Source organism: Lentinus tigrinus (assembly GCF_003813185.1).
Source record: "Lentinus tigrinus ALCF2SS1-7 unplaced genomic scaffold L226scaffold_1, whole genome shotgun sequence".
NCBI lineage: Eukaryota > Fungi > Basidiomycota > Agaricomycetes > Polyporales > Polyporaceae > Lentinus > Lentinus tigrinus.
The window spans coordinates 2,573,593-2,596,141 of NW_027137910.1; the positions used below are offsets into that span (position 1 = coordinate 2,573,593).

Consider the following 22,549-nt stretch of genomic DNA (forward strand, 5'->3'; position numbering starts at 1 on the left):
AGATGGATGGCGCCAGGCGCAACAGACCAGTCCGGGGTATGGATGGAATATATGCGTGGAAGAGACCACATACAATACACATACGTATCAGACAACTATTCCTCGTATACCCATCGTTCTGCGAGAGGTCCGATGAAAGGGATCTGGAAGCGTACCAAGCCATTCCGAGAAGCATCAATGTAAGCTTGCCAACTGTATGCACAAGGTGAGAAAACTCGGCCCTCTAAGAACAGATGGGGACTTACGCCATATACATAGATGGTATGATGAGCAGTAGCGTAAAGGCGGTGCGAAGGAAGGCGGGGAACTGCAGGAGGGAAGCCAAGATGCGCAGGATGACTAGCGGTGTAGTGAGCAGGGCTGATTGGTACGCTGCAGATGTGGTTGAACGTTAACGACACGGATCGCCAGGAAGGGACAAGACGTACCATGAAAACGAACAAAGTCATTGTAGGTCTCGACAATGAGTAGTGTGAGAGCTGAGGAGTGGCATGAGGGATGGTAAGGGGACGATGCATTATGAGCGACGGACCAGAAATGGGACCCAGGATATAGGCAAAGGCAGCCAGGAGATCGACGCGGAAACCGTGTCGCGTCTCCCACATATTGCTCCCGCTCTCTGCCTCTGCATCTTCTACTGCGCCCAGGCCACCGGCCTGGGAGGTGTTGAAGGTGGGTATACCGCCGGACTGATAGGATGCGGGCTGTTGGGACGCTGCTGCAGACGGAAACCAAGCTCTAGACGTGTTCTTGGAGGTAGATGCAGCATAGGAGGGGTCGTCTGGAGGAGGGGTCTGGGCGAAAGCAATAATTGAGCGATTATTGGATGAGGTCATCGGCGGGGATGCTCACGTATGCGGCGAAGGAGGCAAAGTGGGAGCGGGTGTTGCTGCTCATGCTCATCTGGGGCACGCAGGCAGGGAATAAATACGGCAGCAGGAGTGGGTAGGCAGCTAGCCTGAGTGTGCAGTGCAGGACGGCGAGCTTGGCCAACTGCGACTGCGAGTTGGACGGACCGGCGGAGGCGCCCTCTGTTTGGCGGTGTTTGTACAGGCGCGCACCCTGACAGTGGACCGGTGTATTGCCCTGTTTGGCGCACACGCAGGCAAGGCGCACTGGCAATCTTCAAGGGCCCATCGACGACAAGGTAATCGACCAAAAAGCGGGCAAGCAACCATGGTGAGTACCATTCCGTCGTGCTGCTCGACGTCCGCAGGGCCTTTTGGAGTGGTAGAAGGGCGGGAGGACGGCTGCAGGAGGATGGATGGATGGTCTGGCATGCGGATGTACTCGTGCGGCAGATTGGCTCTCTGAAGACGGATTGTCTGACGACTCGCTCTCTTCCCCTTCCCCCCTCCCCAAATCCACTTCGACTCCTCCATCGCACATGCAGGCCGACAACTCAGCACCGGTAACAATCCGCACTCGCAAATTCATCACGAACCGCCTGCTGGCTCGTCGCCAATTCGTCGTCGACGTCCTCCACCCCAACCGCCCTAACGTCTCCAAGGCCGAGCTCTCTGAGCGGCTTGCGTCGATCTACAAGACCGAGAAGGACCGCGTCGTTACCTTCGGTTTCCGGACAGCCTTCGGTGGTGGACGGAGCACAGGCTTTGGCCTGATCTACGACGATGAGGCCTCGCAGAAGAAGTTCGAGCCCAAATACCGGTTGATTCGGGTGGGTATCCTCGTTCTCCCATCTGCCAGGGTTCGTATTGACATATGTGATTCTCTCTTTAGTCCGGCCTCGCGGTTGCACCACCAAAGACCAACCGCAAGCTGCGCAAGGAGCGCAAGAACCGTGCGAAGAAGGTGCGTTTCCTATCCACTCCTGTCCCCCCACGGTCTTCCTCACACCCTGTCTATTCAGCTCCGTGGCACCAAAAAGGCCAAGGCTGCCGAGCCCCCCAAGAAGGGCAAGTAGGGGTTGGGCGCATTGTATCATTTTTGGGCTCTGTCGCATCGCACTTTATGCATATCCGCACATCGCAAAAGTTCGCAGCTGTATCCTACCACTTATGCCCGCTTTCCCTGTTTTCTATCGCTCATGAACATTATGCGCATGCGGATACATCTCGTCCCGGCGTAAAGCTGTTGGAGTTTGCATTTGCGCATCTCACCGTCGGCGAATGTGATGGAACATGCATAGTTCAATGACGTGCAAGATAGCATTAGGACTGCACACTACATGTCGGGTATCATAGCTAAGACAGGATATGGTCTACCGACGAACCAGTGAAGAGCGAAGAGAGCGAAAACCCACTCAGAAACCCAGTTTCTTGTGAATGATGTCTGGATCCTCCTGGTACTCATCTGCTGATACCCACATCTGCACGACATGTGAGACTCCGCTCGCACAGTGGTATAAGGCATACGCACCTTCTTGAAGGTATTCAGACCAGCCAGGATAGACCCTCCTATCCATGTAGAGTATTTGCGCTCTGGAGGAGCGTAGATCTTGATCTTTACGTCCTTGAGCGCAAGCTTCTTGACCTCGTTCAATAGACGATCACCGAACCCTGCAGATAGTGAGCCGCCGTCTCACAGACAGAACGCAGTGCGCATACCTCGGCAGAGTGTGCTACCGCCACTGAGCACGATGTTAGAGAACAGGCTCTTCCGTAGGTCGAGGTCCACTCGGTTGATCGAGTCGACGACGACTTGATGCACACCGGCGTACTCCTGGCCAATCAGTTCCGGGTTGAATAGGATCTCGGGTGCGCGGAATCGTTCAGGGCCCAACTGCGTACATCGTCTGTGAGTAAGCATTGACCATGATTTCATGAGGGACACACCTGAACAGTGTTTCCGTCTGGTAGGCGGAACTCCTCGCTACGACCTACTGAGTCCTTTTCCTCCTTGGCCGGGTTGAGTGCGACATAGCAGCACTTCTCCTTGATCGTCCGCACGACTTCCCGTTCCGCAGTTGTGTGCAGATGATGACCAGACTTCCGTAGAAGGAGCTGAAGGTGATCGGTGACGTCCCTATTACGCTCGTTCGTGAGCACCGGGATATAGCAAATCTCGCCTCGAGCGTTTGACCTACCTGCCTGCGACGTCTACCCGGCGGATGGCGTGCGGCATGGAGAAACCTTCGAAGACAGGCACTGCGTGCGTGACGCCATCTCCCGAGTCGAGGACAATGCCTGTTGTTCGGCCAGAAGAATACCTGTATTGTCTGCTTGAGGAGACGGAACGCGTAGAGAAGAGAAGCTAAGACTCACAATGACAATACAGCTTGAACGGAAATATACAGAGCGGGAACATTGAAGGTGTCGAAGAATATTTGCGCGGCGACGTCGCGGTTATGCCGCGGATTGAGTGGTGCTTCTGTGAGCAGTACTGGGTGCTGCAAGACGCAGCCTCAGTCCATGCCCGTGCATCGTGCGGCACACCCAGTATCGACGGCTAACGCACCTCCTCACTCAGCGTGCCTAGCTCCTCCGCATATACCCAGCTCCATATTCGCTCCATGTCGTCCCAGTCGGTCACGATCCCGTGTTCCATCGGGTACTTGATCTTCAGCAGCCCGCGAGCCTCTTGCGCTTTCCGCCCGATGAAGACATCTCCTTCAAGCGCACCTGCCATGACGCGTACATGCTTCGGCCGTCCGACGCTGGATTAGCGGCAGTGAAGTCAGTCAATGCGCGGACGCGTCGCGGTGCGATTCTAACCGTGAAGACGCACAAAGACGGGAAGAAGCATTTCGGGTGATCCTGGCCTGCAAATCCAGCCTTGATGGTCCCGGAGCCCTACACTCGCGTTCAGATCCAGTTCTGTACAGCAGTCATTCCAGTCTGAGGGTAGACTAACATTGTCGATTACGACAGGCTGGTTCGTGAGCACGTCCTCGAATTCTGTCGCCATCCCGAGTTACTGCCGCGCTCCGTGCACTTGCTGTTTGAGGGTGGTGTGTCGTAAACTAGGCGTATTATCAAAGTCAAGCAGTAGACTAGGTCGTGTCTAGGCAGAAATGAGTGAGGAGCCCAGCAGGGCGACGAGGTCCACGGCAGGAGGAGAGTGCGGAGACGCGCGTCGAACAGCTCGCAGCTCTGCATCCTACCGCGATCATGTCTGCCACGACGCGCACAACTTCGCTGTTATGCTGGCTCTTCTTGTTGCTGCTATACTCTGTAAGCCATACTGCCGACTGTATAGGGGACTCTTTGTTCATGGGTATGCAAGTAGCCGTCTGTCAGGGCTGTTCTCGGGCACAAATGGGAGGCCACTAACTTCTGCAAGTGTGAGCAACCTTCTCCGACCTGTACTTCGCTTCCGATCCCTGGTCTTACACGCGCGATGACCAGGTATATGCTTCGGCACGAACTACACTATTCTCCGAATGGACATCCCCGACGACCCAAGCAAACCTTGCCTCTCGTGCACGAAGCAATGGTGCCTCAACCAGAACCTTCCGAAGTGTGCCGGGGCCTCCATCGGCGATGCAAATCCTGACACCGCGACGGGGAAGGAGGGCGATATCGAGGCTCGTTGTTTCCGTGCGTCCCGCCGACCCTGACCTCATGGCGCTCTGTTCTCACTGACTGGCCCCTCCTACCTCCGATGCCCACCGCATTGCCATATGTACACGACGGCTTCTAGAGCGCGACTCGCCTCGCGACCAGTTTGTCGTAACGATGTTCCTCCTCACGGTCTTCGGGCTCCTGTTGGGTGCCGGCATCAAGGGCAGGATGCTCAAGGCCGGCTTCGACACGAGCTTGCCATGGCGCACGAGCCGACGATGGTGGGATGTAAGTATTGCCATCGTGGCGCAGTCTCCTCTGCACAGGTTGTTCTGACCCTTTTGTGCTCTGTGAAGGCATGGACACCACAAAGGCAGCCCGAGGATATTCGTCTCGGAGACACGGGCCGCAGCCATTCCGCTCGAGATAGCCGTGGAGCGTATTTGGGCGTGTCTGACTCGCCCCCAAATCCTTGAGGACTCCGAGTCCCAGACGGTCATTGAGAGGGTCGAATTAGATGCTCTGGAAGTTATAGTGTATAATAGGTCACATACCTTATCTTCGATATGCCTGCTCTAATCGCGGATTGCGTGGATGTACCATGATTGTGGTTCGCAACGAGACGCTACTATTTGGTATAGTGACCTCGACGCGATGTATCGGACGACAATTCGATGATTCACATCCGTTAAAGTCGTGCACATACCGCATAAAACATGTGTGATCACGCGCTGGGCTGGGAAGGGGCAAAGATGACAAGCGGACGCTGCGGAGTCTTGGCTCTGTACTGCTTGACACGAACGGTCACTGTTCGCCCATGGGGTCACTGTGTTCAAAGCCAGGTACTGTTACTGGTGGCCATCAGGTCCTAGAATCCAGCAGTTCTGCTGCTGCCGCGTCAGGGTCGATACCAGGCACGAGGCCAGACCCTAGGGCAGCAGCTGCAGAAGCAGCCGAACGACGGCAGAAAGAGGTCAGTGCGGTTGTACCAGATACCACAAAAGTATTAATCTCTTTCTATGTCGCCCGCAGGCCCTCGCCCGCGGAGTGAAATCGTCCAATCCAAACGCAGGACAGCTTGCGGCGAAGCTGCAGGCCCAGAAATCCCAGGGCCGCGCGCCGGAACCGAGCCAGCCAGAGCGACTCGTGGTATGTGCATGGTCGGAATTCCATGACCACTGCTGGGTGCTTACGACAACATCATCCATAGTGGGACTGACCGCTGCAGTGGAAGTGCCGTCGAGTGGCTAACTGCGCCGGCACGAGCCTCGAGGCTATAACCCTGCGAAAGCACGGGTGGACGGGGAGGATTCGCTTGACGACATCACTGCCCCACACGTTTTGGGATGATCTGCTCTCTCTCAGGCGGAGACGGACGTATCTGGACTCTATGCATCTAATGTTTCATCTATAATTCAGGATTCACGGGTGTCTTTTTCTGACAATACCCTTGTGGTACATGTGTGCATCGCGTCTGGACCTCCGGCAGACAACGGTCTGCAAGGAGTATCTGGTCTGCCCTTACCGCCATTGTTCCTATTTGAGCACCGCCATGCCAAGAGACGGCATGAATCCCGGGTCTGGAAGAGCGCGACTCGAGCATATAAGCGTTCATGAATCAGACTTCGAGATTGAGATACGTATGGCGGCGTTCAGTACATCTTCGTCCGGGCGCTCCGTGCCAGGTCACCCATGCAGACAGACGCCCATTATCTCCTTTCTTCGCAGCGCCGCCCACTCGGACGGTGGCAGCTCCTCCTTTCCAGCCTACCCTCACGCACGCCTGGCACGACCGCTGGACGGCGTTCTGGACTCTGTGCGGCAGCCTATGAATGTACACGGAGGCATGGGAGGCGGAATGGGAACGTGTCTTGTGGAAGAAGAAGCCATACCCTGACAACTATGTCCCGCGTTCCTTCTTGGCTTCACTCAGTAGGAATCGTAAGTGCGCCGCTTGGTTCGTGCTCATGATCGTCCCTGTTAATCGTTGAATGCAAAGCGAACTTCCGGCCATACACATATTGGCACCTTGTCATCCTGTCATGTCCGATCAGCCAGCACCTCGCCAGCATCTTCGTCTTCCTCGCGGTCTTCATGCACCTGCAACAACAGCTATTGGACCCTCGGGCTCTCGTGTGGATATCCGTTGGTGTCTTCCTTGCCGGTTACATCGCATGGGAACTATTGGAATGTAGTAATGCCGATAGCAAAGCGCGGTACATGAACAGTACGTTATCCTGGACTCCGCCGGGTAACAGATGATCATCCTGATTCCTCCTGCAGGAGCGAAGACACTGAAGGCTTCTATACTTGTCTTCCTCGCGTTGATGTCACTGTCGCCTGTGCTCAAGACCCTGACCGCTGCAACCTCCTCGGACTCGATCTGGGCGTTGTCCGCGTGTCTGTTCGTCTTGAATGCTTTGCTGGCGGACTATACAGCCATGAAGCCGAGAAGCCACCAGCGTGAGAGGTGAGTGACCGGGCCAGGTGATGTTCTATAGGGGTGGCACTAATTCCGGCTGCCCCCCTGGCTCAAGGTTGACTTCGGTGTTGTCCATGAACGCCGCCATATCTTCATCGGTTGTGCTGGCTTCTCGATTATCGGATGATCTCTCAGTCTTCGGTTTGATACTGTTTTCTGTGCAATCGTTCGCGTTGTTCCCGATACTCCGCCGCCGCATACAGGTAGGTTTGTCTTGCATTGTCCAAGGAGTTGCCGCTGAATTTCTCCACAGGGCACTGCCAAAGTACTCCAAATCACGCTCACCGTTCTCACCTCTGCACTTTCTGTTGTCCTTACATACCCCCTATCAAACACCGCAGCCTACATCTACGTTGCTTGCTTTATCTTCGTGACATTCATCGCCCCCGCGGTTCTGGTGTGGGCACAGCGTTACAAGAAGTATGTGCCGTTATGTCTACTATCTGCTTGGTTGTCGCACATACACATGATTGACGCGCTCCCTCGCAGTGAGATCAGAGGCACCTGGGACCCGGCTGTGCCAAAAGTCAATCGACGGTTCTCCTTCTCCCGCTAGGTCACGACTTCCGCCGATGGACTTCTCTGGACAACAATGCACTCGACCCCGGCGCCCGAGTGTCCAGTCACATGCTGCAACATCGATGACTGCTGCTCACGCAGACTCACACACAGGGTTAGCATGACGCGGGCCGCAAGGTACGCGTGCACGCTATGTCTCCTTAGGTGGTACAAGCAGTACTAAACTACCCGACAGAATATGCGGAGTCACGGCAGAAGTTGCCGCCCGTGTCCGCTATCTGCCCTGTGGAGACCACTGGACGTACGTACATCCACTCTTCGGATGGTCTTGTGGTTCAGTCCCAACCGCCCTACGCCGTTCCAGCGTTCCCTCCACCCACACATCATACAAGCTTTCTAGAACACAGGCCTTAGCCGGGAGCTGGAGGTCCCACGGCACTTTAACACAATTCCCTTTGCCCTAGTGGGCTTCGCTCGATCATCCGGTGCACGATGAACCTCGCGGGGCTGAGATCCTCTGTGATCCTCTGTAATATACGTGCGCATGTCGGCCATCGTCTCGTGGCCGGTGGACATGCAGGGACCGTCATGTATGTCATGCTCCACCTTGTTTGGCCTTACTGCCAACCGTTCTCACACCATCTCACAGCGCCTACAAGCTGCGGCCGCACAGGTCCACACCCCGGGCACCGAATACCCAGATAATCAGCCTATTATCCCTACCCGAGCATCGCGGCGATATCCAGACCCGTCCACACGCCCGCACGTCCGCATATCCACCCAGCCTTTCTTCGCGCGCGCTCATGGCGGTGCTGCCTGCCACTCAGAGTACGGGGACCTATCCCAATGTGCCCGTTTTTGTGCCCTGGACTGTTGTTGTCCGCACGCTGCCGAGCGCAGTCCGAACCTTGTAGCGTTTGGTTCTGAGTTCTCTGGCAGACGCTTCTGTTGTGGAGAATGCGCAAGATTCGCGACATTTGCCCGGCGGTACGAGCCATATCCAGCGCTGAGTGGGATCCCGTGGACGGTCTTTCTTCTGCCTATCTTCGGCGCAGGCCGGAGAGCTCAGGGACCCCGTCCCGTGTTGCGAGTGGACGGCGAGGTCTGCCTATCGCTCGCCTGTAGTTGGCAGATAGGTCTGAACTTTGGCTGGGGACTCGGAGCGGAGGCGCGGTGGCTGCGATGTGATTGGATTGGATTGGATTGGATGGATGGATGGCATTGGTAGACGAAAGCATAGCGCTATATTTACATGCAAAGCAAAGGAACACTATATTACAGTCAATACTATCCTACATGAAGTATACGAGAACATGTGAGAGCGAATAAGTAAGGTGCAGTGTGCATGGATGGCTGGAGATGAGATAATGAGAGATGAGATAGATGGGGGAGAGAAAGAACGAGGGTGGAAGTGGGATGGAGAGAGCCAAGCAGAAGCAGTGGTGATAGTAGCAGTCAAGTCGTCTACAGAGTCCCAAAGCCAGAGCCAGAGAGCGATAGAGCGAGATCGCGCGATGCTGTTTCGATGTTAGTACATATGAGTGTGAGAGCCTCTACTGTAATCATATTCATACGCAATACTTGTTACTCGATACTCGAGATCGTCGTTCGTCCCCTGGTGTGTGGCGTGCGTGTGTGTGCACACGCACAGTCGTGCACGATATTGAATCGGCACAGCGTCGTCTTCGTCTATCGGGCCAACGGGCATCGGGCGCGGAGGTGAGCCAGCAAACTCAAATCCGCAGATCCCCGTCGCTGTCGTGCAATCGCGGCCGCTTTGCGGGGTTCGCGAGCACATCGATCCCGCGTGCGGCGAGAGCCTCGACCGCCGCCTTGGCCGCGCCCTCGGACGACTTCTTCGACCGCCCACGCGTCCTGCGGAGCGCACCGAACGCCTGGGCCTTGATGACCGCGAGCGTGCCGCAGATCACAGGGGGGCCCGGGGACGGGGAGCGGCTTGTGCGGGAGACAGTGCTCGTACGTGTGCGCGAGCGGGAGGAGTAGGTGTACGAGGACGACTCGCCGTCGCTCTCTCGCTCGTGCGAGCCGTTGTCGGCCCGCGAGTACGGCGACGGAGCTTGGACGGGGCGATCTGAGGAAGGACCAGGATTTGCGGCTGCACGAGAGCTGTTCATCCGGTTCAGGATGGTCGTGACGTCGGCTGTGCCGCCATGCAGCGTGAGTTCGGGCGCGTGCGTCGAGCGACGGCCATGGAACTCGGGTCTGTCAGCTAGTGAGGTGCCCTCAGGGAAGGTAAACGAGTAGGACGGAGGTGCGATCGACATGGACGACGCAGACGACGGCGTCGACGCGGCAGGGGACAGAGAGCGGCTTGGCGCAAACATATATGGGGAAGTTGCGAGCGGGGTGAGTGGAACCTTTTGGTCCTCAACAACTCCGTATCGGGACGGGTACGAGATGTCTGATGCCGTGAGTGTGGGTGACTCGACAAAGGTGGGAGAATGCGTCGCACTGCTGCTGTCCATGGACCCAGGGTCGCTGACAGCTGTTCCAGCGTGACCCACCCAGCCATTGCTATCCCGGGCTGAGGTGTCGATGGGGTAGGGGCCGTAGGGGTCGTATCGCGCCATCCGCGCCTGCCCATCCATGGAACGAGTTTCTGAGCCACCGCCGGCCATGGAGACGTAGCCGAGGGCGGGGGAACGTTGGGGATAATCCTGGCCGTTGTAGGAAGGCCCGCTCATCGAGCCAGAGGCATGATTGGCGGAAGGATAGCGCATGGAGTCGTCGCCGTAGTTGCTGGGCGGCGCGGGGGGCATGGAGGGGTTCATGGTGACGGGAGGGGTGCGGACGGGTGCGTACGACATGGGATAGTCATCCTGGGGCTCGCGATCGACTTTCTTCTGGTGCTCGTACATCCTGAGGAGGCTCTCCTTGTGCTCGAGCTCAGTCTTGAGGCGCGAGTTCTCCTGGCGCGTCTCCTGGAGCTGGGTCTCTGTGTGGCGACATGATTCCTGGAGCTGGAGGACGACAGACTCTAGGTTGGTGACTGGGGGGGCGGGCGGGATGAGCTGGGGGGTCAGCGCGGGGGGCGGGGGGCGCACCTGTCTCCTCGAGGGTCGCGATGTAGTTGGCGCGGCGGGCGCGGAAGGCGGCCTGGGCGTCGGCATTCTTTTTCTTGCGGAGGGCGGCGTCGGAGAGCCGGGCAGCAGCACCGTCGTCTGAGCCGGCTTTAGGGTCGGGAGATGGAGGCATGGCGCGGGCAGGAATGGAGCTCACGGTCCACGGAGCGAGAGAGCTGGGCGATATAAATTCGGATAGCTGGCGTGCACCTGGGCGGGCAGAAAAAGAACGCGAGCCCGGGCACGAGGAGAGGACCGGGGCTGCGAGGGAATCCGCCTCCCATTTCATCGCCCTTTCTCATCAATCGCCCCCAGAGCCTAATCCACATTTCTCCATCTCAGGTCCGATCCACCGACGCCCGTATGGCAGCACTGGCCCCCCCCCCCGGCCCCCCACCATCCTCCCCCTCCCACGCGTCTATCCCCCCACCCGTATCCCCGGCCCACGTGTCCCGTCCACCAGCCCGCCCGCACACTCTCCCCCACCAGCCAAGCACAACAATTCATCCATTGTCCACGCCCCAAACCACAGCGCACGCACGCCCCCGCCGCGTGCCCCGCCCCCACCCGACCCGCCAAGCGCGCTCTCACCCTCGACAATCAGCCGGCTCCTCCTACGCCTCCCCGCCCTCTTCCGACCCGTCCCCCATCTCCTCCTCGGCCTCCTCCTCCTCCCCGGCCATGTCCAGCACCTCCAGCGTCAGCCCCGCTTCGTCCAGCACGCACGCCACCCGCCGCCCCACCCGTCCGTTCACCGCCAGACTCGCTCCCCCCCTCGTGCACCCGCTCAGCTGGCGTGACTGAATGATCGGTGCGGGAGCCGAAGGGATCTAAATAGAAAATGATAATAAAAAAGAGATTGTTCAGTTAACGCCGCCGCGACGCTGGCGCAGCCAGCCCGCAACAATGCACCATACCTGTCCGCTCGCCAACAGCCCCAGCACGTCGCCCATCAGCGTTTCTCGAGTCGTGCCGTTTACGTACTCGTGGGACGGGATCGTGTGGTAGATTAAATTCGCATAACCGACCGTCGCGATACGGGCTCCTGCTCGGCGATCGTGATGAGCGGCCGCGACGGACGGACGGAGGAGACGAGGCGACGCCTACCCGGCGCGTCCTGGCACTTACTTTGCTGATCCTGCGGCCTGTAAACGATCACCACCACCTCCGAGTCGAAGAAATCCACATCAAGCAGATCGAACGGCACGGACTCTTCGCTTCCCTCCTCCGAGGCACTGCACTCCAGTACTGCGACTTCGACCGTCGGAACACTCGTCAGAGCGCCCAGACCCTGTTGCAGCCGCACAACGCACACTAGAGCACGACGGCAACGTCAGAGATCACTCAACGTGGAACAGCGCAGGTGCTAAGAAGAGGGCTCTAAGGGCTTACGGTAGGATCGCCCACCGTCATGCGGCGGCCTGATTGCAAGGTATTGGAGAAAATTGTCCGGCTGCACTTTCGGTCAGCCAGAGAACGACGGCACGTTGTAAACTTGTAGTCGCTTGCCTTGCTCTCATCTGGAACCGTCCGCTCACGTATCAGGGGCACGCTGGCAGCTGACTGCGAGGTACTGCTGTCCGGGCCTTCTGTTGGAGTCGGGGCGAGGAACGTTGGTCCAGCCACCAGCTCTGCAGTCCGACACGCCGTCCTGGCGGCTTCCTCAAACATCTTTTGGCATTTCTCCGCTAGTGTCGTCAGCAGCGTGTCCAAGTTCCGCTCGATGTGCGACAGGTCGCGAGGTTTGACTTCCTGTTTCCGGGAGCCGGACAATGGGCACATCGCTTCCGTCAGACGCCGCGTTGTAATGCGGGATTCGCAAAAACTCCAACACACCTTGTGCACGGTTTGATCCCACTGGTCGAGGGCAGCTCGAGCTTTAGAAATGGCGTCCTTGATGGATACATTCTCGCTCGGTACACCCAACCCTTCACGGTTGATCCGTCCACTCGTGCCCACGAACCACTTGTCGATCGGGCTAACTGAAAGGCTAGAGGCCAGGTACTCGTTCACCTCGAGGATGTCGTGTTGAGGGCGCGGGCTGTTGTGGTCTCCAGTGGCATTTACCCGGGCGGTCTCTGCATGTCACATAAGGTGGGATGGAAATGCTCAAATGTGGAGTCACGTACCGTACCGTATCCACTTCATAAACTCCTTGAAGCGAAGGAGTTCTTTCCGTGCAGCGTTGGCGAGCCAGCTTGCCTGGAAGATTGCGGTGGCGGTGAGTTCGAGGCAAGCTTCTATGTCCGCGGGCTTGATTTTGCACTGGGCGTACTGGGGTCTGCAGGCGGTGTCAGCGGAGTTCTTAGACAGGAGCCATAGCTGAGGCTCACAACGCGGCCCAACCCTGCATGTCCTGCAACACCAGATGCAGCCGTTGGCAGGCTGGAGCGACACGCTTCTCTGAAAGGTCCCGCAGTCTGATCAACGCTTCACACATGACGGTCTCCCATTTCTGGATGCTCTGTTTCCACTTGTGAGTATAGCAGGCGAGAGAAGAAAGGAGTTTGGACACACCCTGTCACTCATATGTTCGCCACTACCGAGGAAGTCCATCAATCCATCCGACGAACGCCCCGTCGTGAGGAGGCACGTCAGGTCAAGCACTGCGTGAGGCTCATCCTCTGTGCTTCGATGAACATCGTGCAATTCGAGACACAACCAATAACGACGACTTACGACCGAAGGCACTGGCCTGCCTAGAATTCAGGGCGTTCACCCACTTGGGGCCCAATTCCCGAGCACCAACCTGAGTCTCAGAACCAAACCACACCGCACGCATATCTTTCACCACGCGGAGTGCATACGACAGCAGTTCCCGCGCGACAGTTGACGCCCTAGCGACATCTCGGAGATGCCGGCCTGGAAGGTATGGTAGCTTGATGATATGAGGGAAGAGCCCAACAGCGCCATCACTGTTAGGCGTTATGGGCCCAATATGAGAGAAGAAATACTCTCGATGCTTGTAGAAGGACCTTGGGAAATGTTTGCCGTGGGGAATGTATACCGGGCCCATCCTGTAAGTGCCTTCCAGATAGAGATGGACATACCCCAGGGTGTCAGCGACCGCTAGAATACTGTTAGTATTCGTGTCGTCCTGTTCGTCTTGTTCGGCTTCTTGAAAGTAAGTCTCGGCACTAGGTTTGTTCACCGCGATTGATGCCGCAGTATGGTCGGGTGGCAGAGTCGGCCAATAGTAAATACAGTGCGGCAGTGGTGCCTTCTGTACCGGCCGGTTACGCGCTCCTTGGAAGGCGAAGAGTTCACTGGACCTGGATTCGATGTGAGCTACCGAACAAGCGTTAACGACCGCATGACAAACCCAAGAGGCTTCGTTTCGTCCTGAACAGGGTCCAGAAGCGGAAGATTCCTCAGGATACTATGAGCAGCACCGGTCTGTGGCATATATATTAGTTCACTTGTCATCCAAGATGTAGAAAATCAACTGACTATATTATCGCCTCTTTTGAATATGTCAGGAAGTCCGTTGCCGATGACCTGCTTCTCCTCCCGGAACCACCATACCCCACACACGTCCCCGCGATGTTTGTCATAGTGCACAGGAGTAGAAACCTGAACCCGACCATTCTGTATGGAGTGAACAGTGAGCAAGGCTGGATTTGAGGCCACGGCAACGCTCTGAACTGTGAAGCATAGGTTCAAGTAAAATCCGGTACCAAAGTAATGTTCATCCATACCGTCAGGACTCCAAGTAACGCCAACGATCTCCTCCTGGATTTTGGTGTGAGACGGATGTTGCAGGGCGACTTCCCACTTCTTCGACCCTTGCATTTTGTACAACGTCATCTTGGCCTGGCCGGCCACCTGAGATATCACAAGGAGGAGATCTTTGTCGGGGCACCATGATGTATGCAAGACGCGCGAAGGATTCGGTAGCTGGATAGTGGCTACAGGCACGATAGTCGTCGCCATTGCGTGGGCCTTCGGGCATGAACAGCAAATAAGAGAGCCTTCAACATCCCAGAATGCACTTCGCTCACCTTGTTTGTACCTGTCTATTGCAGGATGTGTCGCTACCCAAGACGAGTTTCCCCCTCGTATACCCAATTCAGAACAATGCTCCTCCAGCGTCGCGAGATCAGTGATTCAGTTGGGTGCTTTGGCGTTTATCCTGCGTGTCTTGCGTCGGGCGATGTATCTGCATGAAAGCAGGAAGCGGGGCATACATTCAGCAGAGACTGGGCGACGTGCCACTCGGGCCACTGTCCGGAATGAGAAAGACGAGCTAAGCGCCCGCGAGACGCGTAAGAACCGCGTACCGTCACGGTCCCGTCACGGCTTTGTGGCTGAAGGTTCCAGGAAGCCCCTCATCGGACCAGGATGCTCGCCTGACAGCGATGACCTTGGTTCCATTGCGCGTTACCTCTTGAAGACCCGCTAAATACGCCGGCTACGCCCTACTTCGCAAATTCAATCTGTGAATATCTCACAGTCCCGATGGTGACCGGCCATGGAGGTAGCACCATGGCAGCGGGATATAGTGAAGCAATGTGACAAACTATGGGACAGCATGCGTGTCACCAAACTCGCAAGGCTCTATGCCTTTCGCTTTCCACCCTTCTTCTTCCCCATGCCCCCAATCACATCACCCTTCTTCGCTCTCACACCCTCCCGGGCTGTTCGCTGCCCCATCTCTTTTGCAAATGCTCCACTCTGCTGCGTCGTCGCGCCTCTCGACCGCGCAGCCTTTTTCTTCTTGTCTTTCTTTGTCGATGTCTTCCGTCGCTCGGGCTCGCCAATCTTTGCTGGGCGCGACGCCTTCTTCGCAGAACGTACCGCCGCCCGGATCGCGCCAGTCTCCTCCGCGTCGTCTTCCATCGCTATCTTCCTCCGCTTCGCCCGTCTCGAGAGGCCAGAGAACTTGTCTCGTTTGGGCTGGCGAGACTAGGGTCAGCTGAGGCCGGATCAAGGTGCTCGCTTTACGTACCTTGGTCTCGGCTGACTCCTTCGCCTTGCCCTTTTTGCCAGCGTCAAACCCGGCCTCGTACTGCTGTTTACTCAACGCTGGAGGAAAAAGGATTTATCGGTTTGGGGCACTACGAAAATGAAAATCTTAACTGGTACTCACCCTCCGCCTTGGCCTTTTCCTTCCCTGTCTGGAACCAAGTGCGGGCGGGCCTCGAGAAGATCTCCGCTTCGTGCTCAATCATGTTCTGGCCTTTCTTCAATTCCATCTCAGCTTGGCGAAGCTGTCAACGAGCATGAGTCCAACTATCTATAGAGCCATGGAACACCTGCACACGAACCTGTTTCTCCTCCTTCTCCTCCTGCAGGACTTCGGAGATCTCCTGCTTCAGATTGTCCAGCTTCTGTGACCATTTGCTAACCACTTCCGGCGGGACCTGCCGGTGCCGCACCTGGTCCTCGCCGGAGGAGTGCTTTATGGCCGCCTTCAGCATCTTCCGATCGGCCTCACCAACAAGCGTGACAGATCTGTCAAGGGGGAGTCAATTTAGATACAACGAAGTTACCAAGAAGGTCAATGTCGGCGAATCGGACTTACCGCCCTTTCTTGCCCGCTCGCGCCGTACGCCCCACACGGTGCAGATACTGCGCAAGCTGGCCCGGCATGTCATAGTTGATGACCGTCTCAATCCCCTTGATGTCCAGTCCACGGGAGGCGAGGTCGGTAGCCATGAGGTAGTCCACGTGCCCGTCCCGGAACTGTTGTAGCGCTTTCAACCTCTATTGATGGCGAGTCAGTGCTAAGGTTCAGACTCCAAAACCTTGACGGCGTACCTGTTCTTGGCTGAGATCTCCGTGCAGCTCGTCACATTTCATGTCCATGAGGCTGAAGACGATCCGCATCTGGTGGGCGAGCTTCTTACTCCGGAAGAAAATGATGACACGAGATTTGAAGGTTCGTTTGCATAGCGCCAGAAGCAGCGCAGACCGCTCCGATTCCTTCCCAGCGCGGACGCGAACGAACTCCTGCACGAGGCCACGCGCCGTGCTGCGCTTCGGGTCGACGAACAGCCTAACCGGCTTGTTCAAAGACATGCGCACCAGCTCATCCACAGAATCCGTCATGGTGGCAGAGAAGAGCATCGTCTGCCGCGACGTCGGACAGGACTTGATGATCTCAGAGAGCTCATCTGCGAAACCATCCTCGAGCATGCGGTCAGCTTCGTCAAGCACCAGGATGTCGAGAGCATCAAGGGTGAAAGTAGGGGAGTTGCGGAGATGGTCGATAAGTCGACCAGGTGTAGCAATGACGACATCCGGGCGCGTGCGCAGGTTGGCTTCCTGTGCCTTCAAAGAGAGACCGCCTGGAAAGAGGAGGCCGAGACTAGTCAGCAGGGCACTGTTCCTTGAGAATGGAGGGCACCCGAACCTACGACCAAGGCAAAACGGATGTCCGTATGAGCCGCAATCTTCGTTCCGACTTCGTAGCACTGCACACCCAGTTCGCGAGTGGGCACAAGGACAAGACACCGGGTCGCAGCGGCCTTCTTCCCGCGGTCGCGGTACATGAGCCGTTCGAGCATCGGAACAATGAACGCTGCCGTCTTTCCGGAACCAGTGACGGCATTCCCGACAACATCTTTGCCCAGGAGTGCGACGGGAATCGTCGCGGCTTGTATGGGCGTGGGTGTGGTCAAGCCTAATGAAGTGAGCGACTTGATGATCGGTCGGGAGAGATTCATGGAGAGGAAGGACGTGTGAGCATCTGAGGGTCCAGACTCCGAGTCAAAGAAGGCCGCCTTGCGCTCTTTCTCCGCTTGTGTTTCTTCCTCGGAGTCGTCCTCGGATGAGGAGGCAGCGTCCTCGGCGTCGTCTCCCGCATCGTTCGACATGTCTTCGTCCCCCTCTCCCTCGTCTTCGGATGTCTCCAGAAGATCTTCCTCGTCCTCGCCTACCGAGAACACCTCGAACTCATCCTCAGACCCGTCCAATCCTTCAGAACTGTCCTCATACCCCTCTTCCTCACTACTCCCAGAGTCATCTTCATCTTCCTCCATGCTCTGGTCCTCGCCGTCTCCTTCGTCCTCGACAAGTCGTTTTCGTTTTCTGTTGGTAGCACCAAGCTTGCGGCGCGCTATAATATCGTCCACTGAGATGGGCTCCTAGTGTATTGTTAGCAGCCACCGGAGTACATACCGAGCTTCAGCATACCGGCTTGGAGCCCTTTTTAACAAGGTCTTGCACGTCCAGATGGTCGTTAAGGAAGTCATTGTAAGGATCGCCGGAGAGGTCAAAAGAGAATTCAGGGTTGAGCTCGATAGCCTCCTCAGCAGACTGAGTCTTGGACATGGCGACGAGTGTGAAAGAGCACAAATTATTTTGGCGCCTGTGCCAGTCCGGTCCGGTGCCGGGTGGAAGGACCGTACTTCCAGCCAAACACTGCAAGATACCATTTTAGCACTTGAGCCCGCGTGCTATGCATACGTCCTCCTGCAGTAAGTTGCAGAGTTGAACATGAGAACTTGATTGCTTGGGAGAATCGTAACTGTTCGTGAGGGTCATGCACAGGGTATCATATAGGGTGCGTTCCAAAGGCCCGCATACAGACTCGTCATATTCAGCATAGCAGAGGTCGACAACAGGGTAATACAATCCACGAGTAATGTATCATCATAGATATGTGCGGGGCGGCAAGGGGAAAGCAAGGTATATGGAAAGCGACAGAGACACGTTACGATAGATTCGTTCAGGTCCAGGAGAAATTGAGTATCTTGCGGAAGATAGCGGCGTCCTTGTGATTCGGATCCCGAGCTATACGCGGTCCACCTGACCTAAGGTTGTCTTCATACTCTAGGTCTGGAAGAGCGATACGAGATCGTTGCATCTGTATAGAGCAATCAGTATACTCTACCGGAGGATCATATGGAGATCGCATACCTCGTAGTCCATGAGCATGTCCTCTTGGTGAATTAGGAACAACCGGCGTACTTCAACGCGGTCTGGGAAACGGTCGTACTCGCTGCTCTCGCGGCAGCCTTTCTGACACTGGACAATCGTGTCGATGAAGCGCGCCATCATGTTGAACTTGGCCCAGTGAATCTTGGTAGGATCATCGTCGTGATAGTCAGGATTGCCTTCGTGGGCTCGAATGAGGTCGGAAAGGTGAATCTCTCTGAGGTATGATGAGTACCGACAGTAGCGGAAGACTAACGCGGGGGAACTCACAGTGCGGGTATACATGCGCCTTTCGTATTCCTCAAGGCCATGCGGTACTTCTGATGTGAGCGCACGGACTGCAAAAGCTGGTCCCATTGCTGAAAGTTCTTCCAGTGCTCGCTCGCTTTAGAGCGCAGCAGCTCCAGGGACTCGTCGCCTTCAAATGTAGCGCTGTTGATGCCAGCAATGATAGCACGCAATCCCGAGTAATTGTGCAGGTTGCGCAGGCGATTTGCGACATCGATGAACTTCTCGATTTGTCGCGCACGCCCTTTCGGCTTGTCGTGACACAAGATGAGCGACACAACCCTGGTTCGCCTATAAGCTGGGAAAATTCGCGGAGATAGTGGTAGAATCGGTGACATACCATTCGCCGAAGTGATTGGAGATGAGGTTGTACACCGTGATGGGATCTGCCTCAGTGTCCTTCTTGCCCTGCACGAGTACGTGTTGGAGCCAATGACGCGGCTAAGAGACCCACGCAGATTAGGCGGGAGAACTGAATGCCATGAGCTTTACAACATACCTCAATACGTAGGAAGAATTGACACTGTATTCGGGTCATTTCCTGAGCGATGTCGGCAGGATCACAGCCATAGAGTGCTTGACTGGTAGCCTGCAATGTTCGTAGTATCATCTTGGGTGATACACTGGTAGAGACTGCTTCAGGCATCTGCCCAAGAGGCGCCGGTGCGGGCAGAGCAATGAGTGCCTTCGCAGTCAAAGGCAGGCTGGCCTTGCGCTCGCGAGCGAACCCGGATTGTGAACCGGAGGCGCCGGCTGAACCATTATCCGCCGTCACTGGTGTGGGGGACATGGAACGTTGGGAGACCGCGTTGTCAACGAGGAACGAGTGCTCTTCGTCAGATAGACTCGAAGTGTCAGAGTTCTCGTCTTCGACCTTCAGTCCCCATGAAGAGTCCTTGTCCTTCAAACTTGACACCATCTCGAGGAAAGGGAGGAACTCGGCACCATAGTGGAGCAGATATGTCTTGTTAAGGATCGATTTGATGAGAGCGGCGAGAGCACCGGAGGCACCAGACACAGCGAAATCGGTTGGATAGAGACTGATCCAGTGGTCTAGGAGTTGACAGATCCTGCGCTCACCCTTAACATCAGATGCACATATTACCGTCAATAGGACGGACATACCTCATCTGGGCGTAACACGCGAACATGGGATCTCCCGACGGATGATCGAGCGAACGCATCCGTTTCTGCATAGCAAGTAGAACAGCGCGAGGACTCGCGAAACGGCGGTACGTGAGCAGAAAATGGGAGATGAAGATAGGATCTGTGAGATGATGAGATCTAGGTAGTCGTAGCAGATGTTAAACCAGCTCACCGTCATCACAGACGGCCATAAACAAAAGCTTGTTCAGCAAGTCATCCAAACTCATCCAGGGGGGGGCTCGGCTGCGACGACATCTGAGCATGAATCACGACACAAGTATGGTTGAGATTGTACTGACGATTCCTTCACGGATAGATTCCCGGCTCCCTCCGAGGTTGAGACGTCCGTTGTGCTCGGTGGGCCGTCGGTGCCGAGTCCAGTATGCGCATGCAGCGAGTTGTGGCTACCGTTCTTGGCGACGTTATACAGCGCAGCGTGTCCCTCTCGCTCATCGCGTTTGGATTTCTCGTGTTCAGAGAACAGATCACTTGTTGAATGAGCTCGGGTTGGAGATGCCGGGGCAGGTATGATGCCGGACGATGTGCTACTCAAGGGTTTGTGATAAGCACGGGTGGCCTGTGAAGTTGACTGTGAGGGGGCGTGACTTGATGTTCGATTTGTAGGCGAGGCCTGAGGATTAATAGGGTGGGAAGAAGCTGCAGTGGGCGTCGCGGATGATGCGCGCGAGATCTCCCACGGGGGCGGCGAGCTAGATGTGAGGAAGGCGGGTGAAGCTGGGTTTCTGTGTAACCCCCCTGACTCTGTGAGCGGAGACGCACTAGCGATAAGTATTGATATATGGCATGTAGGAGAGGAGACATGCCTGGGGGTTGAGTGATGGCCTTCAGAACATACTGGAAAGCATTGCGTATCTTTGTCTTGCCAGCGTCGGTAGCGATAGAAGCTTGAACGAGCCCGATGTCGTATGGCTTCAGCATATCGGCGGCATCAGCGGGATTGACTCGTTGCGGCTCCAGTTCCGACTTGCAGGCGATGACGATGACTGACGCATGGAGCTCACCGAAAGCATCTGCACGACACCAGATGAGCGTTCTGCGAAAGAGCTGACGAAGAAAACGTACACAGGAGGTCCTGGACGTGAGCAAGTGAATGCTCTTCCGTCGCATCATAGCATATGAGTATCCCGTCCCAAACATCCGACGCCTCCGCCCAGATACCCCGAGCATCGCTCAAATTGAAAGAAGAAACGTCGGCCTCCAGCACACGCAGTGTGCAGTCCGCGCCGTCCTGACCTGCAGGGATCACGCCCCTCCGTGCCGTATCTAAACATCTTCAGTACACCCCCAACCGGTGTTTGCAAGTCAGACGCACAGGTGAAGATCTCCTTGCCTCCGGGACTGTCGATCACAAACTCCTCGGGTTTGCTGAGTCCATAATGTTTCAAGCCCTTCTGGATCACCGTTGATTTCCCGCATCCATGGGGTCCGATAACGAGCAGCGTGATCTCGGGAGAAGGATACTGGACGAAATTAGAGATATGGGTCAACACAAAATTTCGGTACGCGCTCACCTCTTGAAGATGAGTGCGGACTGGCAGGAGACTCCTCTGTTTGGCACCTCCTACGTTCAGGCTACTGCTCCTGGACGGCGATATGGGTGGTCCCGCTCGACCAGTTTGCATAGAAGGCACTGACCCTTTCGGTTGCAGACGCGATGGCATGGGGAGCTCACCCGGTCGCACAGACTGGCGAGACGACTGTTTGCCCTTGCGGGTGCGCCTTGAGAAGTCTTCAGAGCGTTCGAGATCAGATTCGTCCAAAAAGCCAGGGTCGCGATCGTCCGTCGTAGTGCTAACGCTAGTCCCACGGCTACGCGACGAGGCGGAGTGCGCAGTCGCACGTTTATCGCGGTCGGCCCAAGGTGGGCGGAAGGTGGGAGTCGGCGCGTCGGATTGTCGCGAGGGATAGGGCGGGGCGTGGTCAACATCGGCCTGGGAAGACCGGAAGTCGGAGGAAAGGGGGCTCGAAGGTTTGGGCCTTGCGGTCGCCATGCCGGGCTTGTAGTTGACGAAGGAATCAACCGATATGGATTTCCTCAGGCCAGTTGGCGTAGTCAACGAGGGTGCGACAGGGGGATATAAGTACACAGGCGAACCATTGCCAGAAGACGAACTGGGCTGATCCGGGGACAAGGACGTGTGAGCGGTTAAGAAGGCGTCCTGGGAGGCGTACGGGGAAGAGGAAGAGGGACGAGACGAGGGTGATTCGGGCCTCTTCTGGCCGTTGCTGGCATTAAACGTGTCGGGCATCTGAATCGGAGGGAGGGAGGGAATCCTGGGCAGGTCGATAGGAGGGTTTTTGGGAGTCATGATGAGGCGGTGGTGGCGTCGTTCATGGGGGTTGTCTTGAGCAGACCGATAAGTATACTCTTCAGCCCCTCCCGAGGCCGTGCGGTGGGCAGGACGAGTGAGCGGACGCGGACGAGAGCAGAGAGGTCGCCGTGCCCGTCAAGAGCCCGTCGCCAGATGCAGGTCGCAACGTCTGCAGCGAGCCCAGCGCCGTCCTCACTTCCCACCGGGCGGTCCTCGGCCGCCCGCCATCTTCCAATCATGTGACGTGCACCCCTCTCGTTCCTGTTCAGTGTTCACGTCTGTGAGTCCTGTCCAGCTGCTCACGCCGAAGGCATTCACTATCCGTGCAGGTCATTCAGCGAACAGGGCGGTCAT

At 56.5% G+C, this 22,549-nt stretch overlaps 9 protein-coding genes across 9 annotated transcripts; 4 read left to right on the forward strand and 5 right to left on the reverse strand.

Moving 5' to 3' along the window:
• Positions 1-5: 5 nt before the first annotated feature.
• On the reverse strand, positions 6-1,028 carry L226DRAFT_607662 (uncharacterized protein). The gene is made up of 5 exons (XM_067685838.1): positions 853-1,028; positions 533-794; positions 429-479; positions 246-372; positions 6-192 (listed from the first exon to the last, which is right to left on the reverse strand). Exons 1-5 carry the CDS (start codon positions 901-903, stop codon positions 96-98), a joined length of 588 nt encoding a protein of 195 aa, XP_067543129.1. The 5' UTR covers positions 904-1,028; the 3' UTR covers positions 6-95.
• A 359-nt stretch (positions 1,029-1,387) lies between these two features.
• On the forward strand, positions 1,388-1,924 carry L226DRAFT_565120 (40S ribosomal protein eS24; the record flags this gene model as incomplete). Its single annotated transcript, XM_067683753.1, has 3 exons — positions 1,388-1,678; positions 1,741-1,812; positions 1,871-1,924. 3 exons carry the CDS (start codon positions 1,388-1,390, stop codon positions 1,922-1,924), a joined length of 417 nt encoding a protein of 138 aa, XP_067543130.1.
• A 213-nt stretch (positions 1,925-2,137) lies between these two features.
• L226DRAFT_549279 (actin-like protein) lies at positions 2,138-4,024 on the reverse strand. Its single transcript, XM_067682665.1, has 9 exons — positions 3,814-4,024; positions 3,688-3,752; positions 3,418-3,616; positions 3,225-3,349; positions 3,047-3,169; positions 2,796-2,985; positions 2,568-2,742; positions 2,380-2,519; positions 2,138-2,329 (listed from the first exon to the last, which is right to left on the reverse strand). Exons 1-9 carry the CDS (start codon positions 3,865-3,867, stop codon positions 2,264-2,266), a joined length of 1,137 nt encoding a protein of 378 aa, XP_067543131.1. The 5' UTR covers positions 3,868-4,024; the 3' UTR covers positions 2,138-2,263.
• A 19-nt stretch (positions 4,025-4,043) lies between these two features.
• Positions 4,044-5,165, forward strand: L226DRAFT_528719 (uncharacterized protein). Its single transcript, XM_067679445.1, has 5 exons — positions 4,044-4,133; positions 4,189-4,243; positions 4,308-4,499; positions 4,603-4,751; positions 4,820-5,165. Exons 1-5 carry the CDS (start codon positions 4,071-4,073, stop codon positions 4,937-4,939), a joined length of 579 nt encoding a protein of 192 aa, XP_067543132.1. The 5' UTR covers positions 4,044-4,070; the 3' UTR covers positions 4,940-5,165.
• A 73-nt stretch (positions 5,166-5,238) lies between these two features.
• On the forward strand, positions 5,239-5,906 carry L226DRAFT_30591 (uncharacterized protein). The gene is made up of 3 exons (XM_067673745.1): positions 5,239-5,436; positions 5,496-5,612; positions 5,674-5,906. The coding sequence occupies exons 1-3, from the start codon at positions 5,281-5,283 to the stop codon at positions 5,680-5,682; spliced, it is 282 nt and encodes a 93-aa protein (XP_067543133.1). The 5' UTR covers positions 5,239-5,280; the 3' UTR covers positions 5,683-5,906.
• Positions 5,907-6,152: 246 nt separating this feature from the next.
• L226DRAFT_30613 (phosphatidylinositol N-acetylglucosaminyltransferase) lies at positions 6,153-7,784 on the forward strand. The gene is made up of 7 exons (XM_067673746.1): positions 6,153-6,404; positions 6,463-6,690; positions 6,747-6,933; positions 7,001-7,148; positions 7,199-7,365; positions 7,435-7,641; positions 7,700-7,784. Exons 1-6 carry the CDS (start codon positions 6,296-6,298, stop codon positions 7,499-7,501), a joined length of 906 nt encoding a protein of 301 aa, XP_067543134.1. The 5' UTR covers positions 6,153-6,295; the 3' UTR covers positions 7,502-7,641; positions 7,700-7,784.
• A 1,413-nt stretch (positions 7,785-9,197) lies between these two features.
• L226DRAFT_451057 (uncharacterized protein) lies at positions 9,198-14,339 on the reverse strand (the record flags this gene model as incomplete). The annotated part of the gene is made up of 16 exons (XM_067674988.1): positions 9,198-10,474; positions 10,530-10,646; positions 10,945-10,954; positions 11,240-11,377; positions 11,465-11,595; positions 11,676-11,861; positions 11,940-12,000; positions 12,075-12,299; positions 12,384-12,625; positions 12,677-12,828; positions 12,881-13,011; positions 13,065-13,171; positions 13,227-13,819; positions 13,870-13,943; positions 13,998-14,191; positions 14,246-14,339. 16 exons carry the CDS (start codon positions 14,337-14,339, stop codon positions 9,198-9,200), a joined length of 3,732 nt encoding a protein of 1,243 aa, XP_067543135.1.
• A 585-nt stretch (positions 14,340-14,924) lies between these two features.
• On the reverse strand, positions 14,925-17,833 carry L226DRAFT_475914 (DEAD-domain-containing protein). The gene is made up of 8 exons (XM_067676688.1): positions 17,685-17,833; positions 16,903-17,635; positions 16,308-16,837; positions 16,072-16,253; positions 15,815-16,001; positions 15,637-15,757; positions 15,496-15,572; positions 14,925-15,443 (listed from the first exon to the last, which is right to left on the reverse strand). Exons 1-8 carry the CDS (start codon positions 17,820-17,822, stop codon positions 15,105-15,107), a joined length of 2,307 nt encoding a protein of 768 aa, XP_067543136.1. The 5' UTR covers positions 17,823-17,833; the 3' UTR covers positions 14,925-15,104.
• Positions 17,834-17,974: 141 nt separating this feature from the next.
• Positions 17,975-22,368, reverse strand: L226DRAFT_549282 (ras GEF). The gene is made up of 12 exons (XM_067682666.1): positions 21,395-22,368; positions 21,196-21,343; positions 20,946-21,146; positions 20,687-20,893; positions 20,162-20,624; positions 20,035-20,105; positions 19,842-19,983; positions 19,216-19,786; positions 19,057-19,157; positions 18,699-18,998; positions 18,411-18,645; positions 17,975-18,357 (listed from the first exon to the last, which is right to left on the reverse strand). Exons 1-12 carry the CDS (start codon positions 22,190-22,192, stop codon positions 18,220-18,222), a joined length of 3,375 nt encoding a protein of 1,124 aa, XP_067543137.1. The 5' UTR covers positions 22,193-22,368; the 3' UTR covers positions 17,975-18,219.
• Positions 22,369-22,549: the final 181 nt, after the last annotated feature.